General features: G+C 40.5%; 1 protein-coding gene across 2 annotated transcripts in view; it reads right to left on the reverse strand.

Annotated features, from left to right (window-relative positions):
* Positions 1-8502, reverse strand: part of PTPN1 (protein tyrosine phosphatase non-receptor type 1) — a 45055-nt gene extending 36553 nt beyond the window's left edge. The window contains exon 1 of one of the 2 annotated variants that reach the window (XM_066978147.1): positions 8226-8502. In XM_066978147.1, the coding sequence (XP_066834248.1) occupies positions 8226-8288 (63 nt within the window). In that variant the 5' untranslated portion in view covers positions 8289-8502. The remainder of the gene's footprint in view (positions 1-8225) is intronic. The other variant, XM_048072538.2, reaches the window with a different exon arrangement.
* Positions 8503-8739: the final 237 nt, after the last annotated feature.

The raw sequence follows: 8739 nt of genomic DNA on the forward strand, positions 1-8739 counted from the left end.
GAGTGTCTTTTGTAGAACGGCTCACAGCATCAAGTACTTGATGAATCAAGCACTTCACAGATGAAACATAAAATTCTGGGAACTTGAGATACAAGAAAAAGCACCTGAAAGATCATAAATAGAACAGCTACTTTAAGTTCAAAATACTACTATCTAGTAGCTTTTTCAACAAGCCATTACTTCAGCACAAGAAGTATTGTAAGCTTGCTGAGCAGAGGGCTCAGTTTCCACTCTGCCTCCAGCCAGACCCGCACAGCTCCACACTGTCCACTGGAATAGCAAGGAATTTCTCATGTAATTACATACACAGGCAGAATACAAAATTTGCTTTGTTGTTGCTTTATTTCCTACTTACGTAGAAACTGTTTTAACCTTCTTCTAAGTACAGGAAGAAGGCTGCACCACACAATTCAAATCTGATTAAACAATATCTTAACAGCTGGTGAGAGAAATCAATCTTTCTTGTCATTGATGACTGCTGTCAGTGCTGAAGATGTCTTTATATCCCTTTAACCATGTTACCACAGCATCTGTAACAACCAACGGCTGAGACGATTACAGTTTCAGATGGTGGGACAAGGCACAGACGGTAAAGGCACGCAGCAGACTTCTTGCTGTTCTTTCCATTGGAGTACACTGCAGTGAAAAGAAAAAACTACTACTTCAAGGCCAGGATCCCAACACAGAAGGAAGTAAAATGTCCAACATGCAAAGAAGAAATCCAGTTTCAGACCCTAGGAATGATAAACAGGCCTCCAAAACAGGCTTTTAATGCAGGTATCAAAATGCTACCTAATTAAATCCAAAATGCACCTCCATGAGATTAATGCTGGGTTCAACAAGAAGTTTTTTTAATCTCTCACTTTCTTTCACAAAAGACATGCCCAACTAGGAAGCAGGACTGCCCAAATATTTTTTCACACCAGAGGTTAACAAAACAGAAACTAAGGTACATATTCAGTATCAGTGATACCAAGAAATTCTCCTGCTTAAAAGTACAGTGAGTACACTGTAACTTATCATGCCAACAAGGACAGGCAGGAGACAAGAGAGTGGAAGTTAAAAACAAACGCCACCAGAAAAAAAAAAAAAGAAGAAAAAGAAAAAAAACACTAAACACCATACAATTTGAGAGAAATCACATTTGTCCTAGTATTGATGTTAGTATTTTGAGTTGAAAGATACAGACAGGCTTTAGCTACAATGGTTAAAAAGTCAGACCTCTCAAGTAAGCTGGCTGTACTTATGGTGCTTTTACAAGCAGATGCCCTAGATAACCAGCTCATTACTCTTAACACTACTTATGAATGCAAAAGACAATTACTTATGGAAATAATGTGTTCAACAGTTCATTTTCTAGGACAATGTGTTGGGCAAGGTGAAAGCAGATGGAAATAGAACTAGAAATTAGAGAAGAATTTATTTATTTTTTTCAAAAGTCTTATACTATGCTAGCTCAATTTCCTTCCGACCACGGACATCAGATTTTTCATTGCTGTCCCGTGAACTTTTCTCTTAAATGTAGAAAGCACAAACCCAGTTTGAAAGCAGATCAGCTATCACTATTAACAGAATCACATGAATTTCCAAGAATCACTTTTATCACTTTTTCTTGGTACAATATGACAGGCAAGCTGTTGTATCTTTGCTGTGTTTTGCGTGGGTGAGAGAAAAAGCACATCTAAATTCACAAGCCTTGGTAGAAAATGAATTGGCGTTTGTACTACATGATCTACAAAGTGAACACACAAAGGCATTTTGATGCTGTATCATAGTGCCTCTCCCAGCCAAACCAGCAAGGGCATGTCTACTGGCACCAGAAAGATAAACAAAAAATGTTTCTTGTGCAAATCAACATGAGACAAGTTGACCAATGACTAAAAAAACCCATCTCAATGGTTAAATGCCATAAACATCAAAGCTTACAGATTAGATCAAGTTCGTATTATTACTTCTGAATATCGCAGAGAATCTGTTACTACATTTCATTTTCATAAACTTGTTTCTTTTAGGAAAAAATGCACACATTTAGTGCATTGAGGAAGCCCTCCCCTGACAAGTAGTGATGCACCACACACTTTTAGGTGCAGACACAAAAACATAGTCTAATACTTAAAAAAAAACAACACAGTTTTAAATTTATATAATTCAGTAAAATGTCTGAACACTGACAACACTTCAAATCAACACTGTGAATATGATATAAAACCATAGGCATGATCCTCTAATGTTAGTCTTAGATCTCAATTTATATTAACCTTTTTCAAAATTGGTATTGCAGAAACTAACAGAATTAAGCAGGGCTTAATATATAAAAATCTACACTCAGGAAAATTCTGATTACCTACTCCTCTGGATAGGTGTGAGGTTTTTTTTTAAAAAAACAAAACAAAAAAAAACTTGTTAGCCTTGTGGCATAATACTCAATTTTCAAATATTTATCCATCTGGTTGCTACTAAGCCTCTGACTGAACTCACATTTTGAAAACTTTACTCTGCAGAGATCGGATCCTTCCCCATGCTGGACAACAGGCCTCTGCTTTCAAAGAGAACACAATTACAAAGGAAGGCTACAGTCATGGGAGAAAATCCACATATGATTCTGAATTGCTGAAGTATTACTGGAGCTTAAGTTGTTGTCACACAGTGCTAACCTAATTTGCAGGTATTGAAAAAAGAAGAAAAAAATACTAGAAAATTACTTCATATATTAACAATAACAGAATGATACTGTATGCACACTTTTGGTTCTTTTCTGTGTAATAAAAGGGATGAAAATATTTTTTTTATTAAAAAAAAGCTAACATTTTACTGAATAGAGTTCTCATTTTGCATATGGAGAGTCTAAAGTAAAAACTAGTTTATTTGACCATGGTAAAAACAATTCAGTGGCATATCTGGTGACTGATAAAACCTGCCCAATTCTCACATTCATGGCACTACAAACGACAGCAAGACTTCAAACTAACACTGCTATTACAGACTTTTTTCTTTTGCTCAGACTCTCTTTTCTACTCCATTTTCTTTTAATTAAAATATGTCCACTTTGATTCATACATGAATTCTGAATTCTGTGGAATCAGTAAGTTTCTCTCACATTTGATGAGGCTAAATTAGCAATCCAAATAGATTATTATGTCATGCTGGTGACAGTGATCTGTTAACAAGAAAGCAGCAGCGATATTTCAGTGTAAACCACAGCCTAGAATGTCCCAGATAAAGAGTGCCCTCGGAGAACATCCATTTGCAAAGCAAGTCTTACGAGAAAAGATTTCATTTTAATGTTTAGTTGCCTATAAAATGAACTGTTAATTGAAACCTACCCAGATTATTTTAAAAGAGTTATTTTAGTTTCAAAAATACTTAGTGTCCCACTCACAAAACACATTTTATTCTCTACTTACAGGGACTATTTCTGTTTGAATTTAACATCACTTGGCACGTGGCAAATACTGCATTCTCCGTAACTGCCAGTTTCCTTCTATGTATATACCCTTACAGCAAACAGAAAGAGGAATAAGTAATGTGGAAGAACACAGTAAAAACACAAAACCCTTTCAGGTATTCAGGAGCAGGTGTAGTACTGTCCACATGTATGACTTCTAGAATTTTGGCAAATGGTAACTGTTTAACAGTAAGCTGTCATAGGGAAATACTGGGCTCCATTTTTAAATACTCTACTTACAGCAATGCTATCAGAGAAGATTTGGATTCAAGTACTTAGATTTTAAACCCTGGAGTCTGAAAAACAAGCAAAACTAAGCTGCTTAGTAGCTCAATTTAATGGGACTTGCACAATCGCATGTTTGCTATCAGTCGACGAAAGAGACTTGACCTGGAAAAGTTACCGGCACAACTAACCAGCGCAGCCGAGTGCCCTGGAACACGCTCAGTGGTACAAAGGATACTAGCACTGGTAATTGAAAGTAAGCTCTGGTTTTCACGGAGAGGATATTGACTTTGCAAGCCGCAGAGACTCAGCTACTTACTCTGTCATCGTTAGTCTCTCCCATGCTTCTATCAAGATTCAGTGGCCGTATAGCACTGAAGACATGGATATCCTTAGCTGTGTTGTAGGAAAATAGAGACTCCCTGCAACTATCAGTTCTAAACTAGCTTTCCATAACCAGAGCCAATTAAATTAAGCCTCGAATGAATCAACATAGCACAAGTTAAGAAGTGGCAAAGCATGCATGCAGAGACCTGCATTTTCAAGTAGCAAGAACTGGCAGAATCGAGCACAAAGATGCATTTGTAATAAGTTGTGCTCATGCTACAGTTTATCTGTTGCAAAGAAGTTTAAAGTTTGTGAGCACCAGAGTAAAAGAGAAACACAAATGCTTGTAGAGTGCAGCAGCATACAGTCTGAACTCTCACTGCAGCTTATAAACCGAAAACGCTGGTAGAACTTCCTGTTCATTTACTTTAAAAATACAACGCAACCACACTATTATAAGTCTACAGGGCCAACCATTTTACAGTTTGTTACCCTCAACTTTAAAATCTATCTACATATTCCATTATAATATTCCACATATTCCATAATATTCCATTAATGTTTTTCGAGAGACAGTGAGCATAAAAAAAAAAGAGCTTTCCACATCTTTTCTCTTTTAAGAGAGAAATACCCGAAATATACACAACAGCAGTTTTCTGCATCTCCCCCATAATCTGGGTAAAGCTTATTAACTTTCATATCTTGTAGTGTTTTAGTTTAGCTTAAAGAGGTTTTGGGGAAAAAACGTTCACTTTAATACTAGTTTTAAAAGAATTTAAAAGTTAATAAAGAAATTGAGAATAGTTATAATATTCCTCTTCCAGGCCTCAAATCAAACTATAACTATCTATACCTCAGCTTTCCAGAGCACGCACAGCAGTACAGTTAGTACTGTTTTCAATATTCTCATTTCCGAACATATTTGAAAATCTAGATTATACCCAGTTCTTTCTTATTTTGCAATAGTAACCGTAGAACTCAGAAAACAGTGCAGGATTTTGTATAATTTTGCTACCTTCACATGGAAAACAGCATGAGCTGTCCCCATAGAAGTTTCAGTGAAAGCCAACAGTGTCAAGTCTGCCTCCATCCCCTCTGTATGGGATCCCTAGTTGAATGCTAGATCACTAAATAATTCGCAGGTCTCTTTAATGTTATTAACACATCAAACTTAAAATCATTAACCAACATACTAACATCAACATATCTAGTTTATATAAACACAAGAAGTAACTCTACCTGTATTTGAGGGTTGTGTTTTTAAGATAGTATCTAATTATACCATCATGTGTGAGGAGTTAGAAACCAAAACACCCCCTAAAATTTTGAAAGTCTTCTGAATATAGAATTACCATTAAAATCTGATATTTAATTCACTGGTAGCAAGTGAGGATTCAATATTCCTTTGATATTCTGGTCAAAAATTTCTTCCTGTATCTTGTCTCTCCTCCTCTAACAGAGAGACTAAACTGTACTTTTCTTAGCTTTGGGCTACTGTTTTTTGTTGTGACATCTCCAGAATGAATGCTTTTCATTCCTATTGATACTCCTAAAGGTATTTATGCACTGTGCATATCATTCAACTGCCATTAGGTATTTGTTTTCTAGACTGCACACCTTTACCGCAATACCACATTGCTATCCATTCAAATGAAAGTCCTCTTCCATAAAACACTAAGTTAAAGGAAAATGGTTAGCAGTTTAAATACAAGATTTGCATTCTCACCATTTCTTATGCTTAGATTGGAAGATAATTAATAAAATGAGACCTGAGTGTGCTTCTCTACAACACAAGAGCAGCCCAGTACCAGGCCCTTTTAAAGTACTGGGCCTCTGAACAACCTTTACAAGATCTCATGGCTCACAGTTCTTGTAGTGAGTAAATCTAAATGAAAGTAAAATCTAAATGAAAGTAAAGGAGGATACTGGGTGTTTTTAAAGAAATTCAAAACATTGAGAACTTAATTTGCATTTACCCTGTTTCCCAGAGAACAGTTCCACTAACCGTACAGCGCACAAAGCAGAACTGTCACGAATACCTACAGTAGTTCTTCATTTTGAAATGTTTTTGTCCCCATCTTGTTATAATTTATACTTTTAAAAAAATCTTAAATTTTATTCTTTCTGAACTGTACCATTATCATAGCCAAACATAGCTTCCCCTTGTCCTAAAAAAGAAGCTTGGAAAAATTTAACTCTTCAAAGTCACGTGGCACCCAGACGTGTCTCCTTGCAGCCATCCTTCCAATTAGCTTCACCTCCCTGTGTATTCGTAATTCCTCCCCTAACTGACAACTGTACCTCCAGATAATAAATTTAGCCAAGAAAGAAGAGGAAGTGACTCCGTTAGTAAACTGTGTTATGCTTCATTCAGAACACTGGTGAACTTCTTTAGATTTTAGGAGTTACAATCGTAACACCTAGGCACTAGAAGCATGTGGTACAATTAACTGTGGTGCAATTAACTTGGAAGACTTTTTAGAAATAGAAGACTGCACCAATGACAAACATTTTTCCACTTACTCCGTTCTTCAGGCAAAGATTGGATTTGTAGGAAAACTGCATTGTTAATGTCAGCCAAGACATCAAAAGCATGGATTACAGTGAAGTACATTGTTCTTCTAGATGTACGTGATCTGCCAAGAAGTCATTTTAAACAGCTGATATTTAAAAGCAGGATGTAGTTAGAAACTGAATTACATGATGTAGATGCACATACTTACTAACCAACCTTAAAATACAAACAGCAAGAAAAAAAAAACCACAAAAAACCCACCTCTCAGGCTTGTCAACAGTTGGACGCAAATCACTGGAGTCTTTTTTTTTTAGTTAGTCCTCAATCAAACCTCATTCTGCGCCACTGTCTGAGCAGATTGAGTCACATCATTCAAAGAAAGCTGGACAAAAATATCACTGAATGCTACATTGAAAATATGCCACAGGCCCTCATTCTTTATTAATCTTACAGCTCCTTACACATTTCACTTCTGTAACTCAGTTGCACCCGTAGAAGTACACCACCTCCATTACAGAGCTATATTACTCAAAATCATTTCCTGAGCACTGAGCCTGCAAAACACCAAATTGTCAAGAACAGTTTAGCAAAAACATAACGTCATATATGCACATGACTTTCAACTGATAGAGTTAGCAAGTGCTGGAACCCTGCAGGAAATGCAGTCCTCTAACAAAAAATGGACTTTTCTGAAAAACATGCTCAAAATTTCATGCTTATTCTCCAATTGCCAAACAACTGGGATATTCATCCTGCAAGCTACTGCTTTGAAAACTTGCCTACAGTAATTCTGAAACTGAAGCACATTTATTTCATTTTCATAAATCCAGTTTTTTTTTAATGTCTACTGCCAGAGAAATACAGTGAAAGGGATGCAAAGCCCAAGTTTTACATTACAAATATGATCTTAAAACTCATTAGAATATGCAATGTGGAAGCTTAAGCATTCAAATGGATTTTACAGTAATGCTACCCGATCTGACTGAACACATCCACCCAGCCATTAGCGTGCTTCGTCTTCTCTCAGACCTCATTTTGGATAAGTGAGCACACAACTTGCTAAAGACAAAGGGCCTAACTTCGGATCCTCGTACCTCTGAAGCTGTGCGTGGTTCGCAAATAATCTTACCATCGCAAAAATGTTTGCCACACGGCTTTTTAGGAATGTCACAACCAGGCTAAATAAACAAAGTAATAAAAAGCAGTACCAGATCCCTGCATGAGTATTCCTAACAAGCCATTTTAAGGGATCTCTTCTACTACTAAAGCGACCAAAACCTAGGTGCGTGCAACGCCGCTCACCATCGCGTTTCTGTTTAAAGAAAAAAGCAGACAGTCGGCTTCACTCCCCCGGGGTCAGGAAGCAGCTTTGGAAGGCTGCTGAGCACTTGCGGCCGCGCTCAGCCCACCGAGGAGCCCCCAGGACCGGGCAGTAGCGCCCCGGGGGCTGCCCCGTCCTGCCCGGGGACCTCAGGGGCCGGGGGCCCGGCTCGGCGCGGCTCGGTAAGGCAGAGGGGAGCTTTCCGAGTCGCGCAGCGGAGCCTCCTCTCCTTCTCTTCCCTCAGCGAAAGGGGAAGGAGAGCAGGCATGGGGGAAAGCCGCGAGGGGAGGCGCAGGGCAGAGCCCCCCCGGCTCTCAGCAGCGGATACAGGCAGAGGGACCAGCGCTCCCCCCCCAGCACCGCGGGGCAGAGCCGAGCCAGCTGCCCCTCACCTGGTACATGGCGGCCCAGCTGGCGGCCTGGTCGAGCCGGTGGAACTCCTTCTCCATCTCCATGGCGGGGACGCCGCGCACGGCCCGGCCCGGCCCGGCCGCCACCACCCCCCGCGTCCCCACCAGCAGCACCCCGCTGCCTGCCCGGGCTCCGGGCTGCTCCCGAGACCGCCGCCGCCTGGCTCGGCACGCCGCTCCTCCCCGCTCCCCGCCGGAACTACGCCGCCCTCCCCGGCGACGCGATGTCCGGGGCGGCCACAACCGTAGCCGGGGGGCTGGGGGGAGAGAGGGGGCGAGGGTAGACCGGAGCGCCCCGGGGTGGGTCGGGGCGGGCCGCCTCCTCCTTCTCCTCCTCGTTCTTCTCCTCCTCGCCTCAGGGCCACTCTCCCCAGAGCCCCCTTCCTGCCCCCCGAGGCGACGAGGAGCCTCTTTGAGGCAAAAAGGGGCGATTTCGGGTGCCTCGGCGCCGCCCCGCCAGGTAGGGCGCTCCCCGCAGGGCTGTGAGGGGAGAGGG

The sequence above is a fragment of the Anser cygnoides genome, chromosome 16, assembly GCF_040182565.1.
Source record: "Anser cygnoides isolate HZ-2024a breed goose chromosome 16, Taihu_goose_T2T_genome, whole genome shotgun sequence".
Taxonomy (NCBI): Eukaryota; Metazoa; Chordata; class Aves; order Anseriformes; family Anatidae; genus Anser; species Anser cygnoides.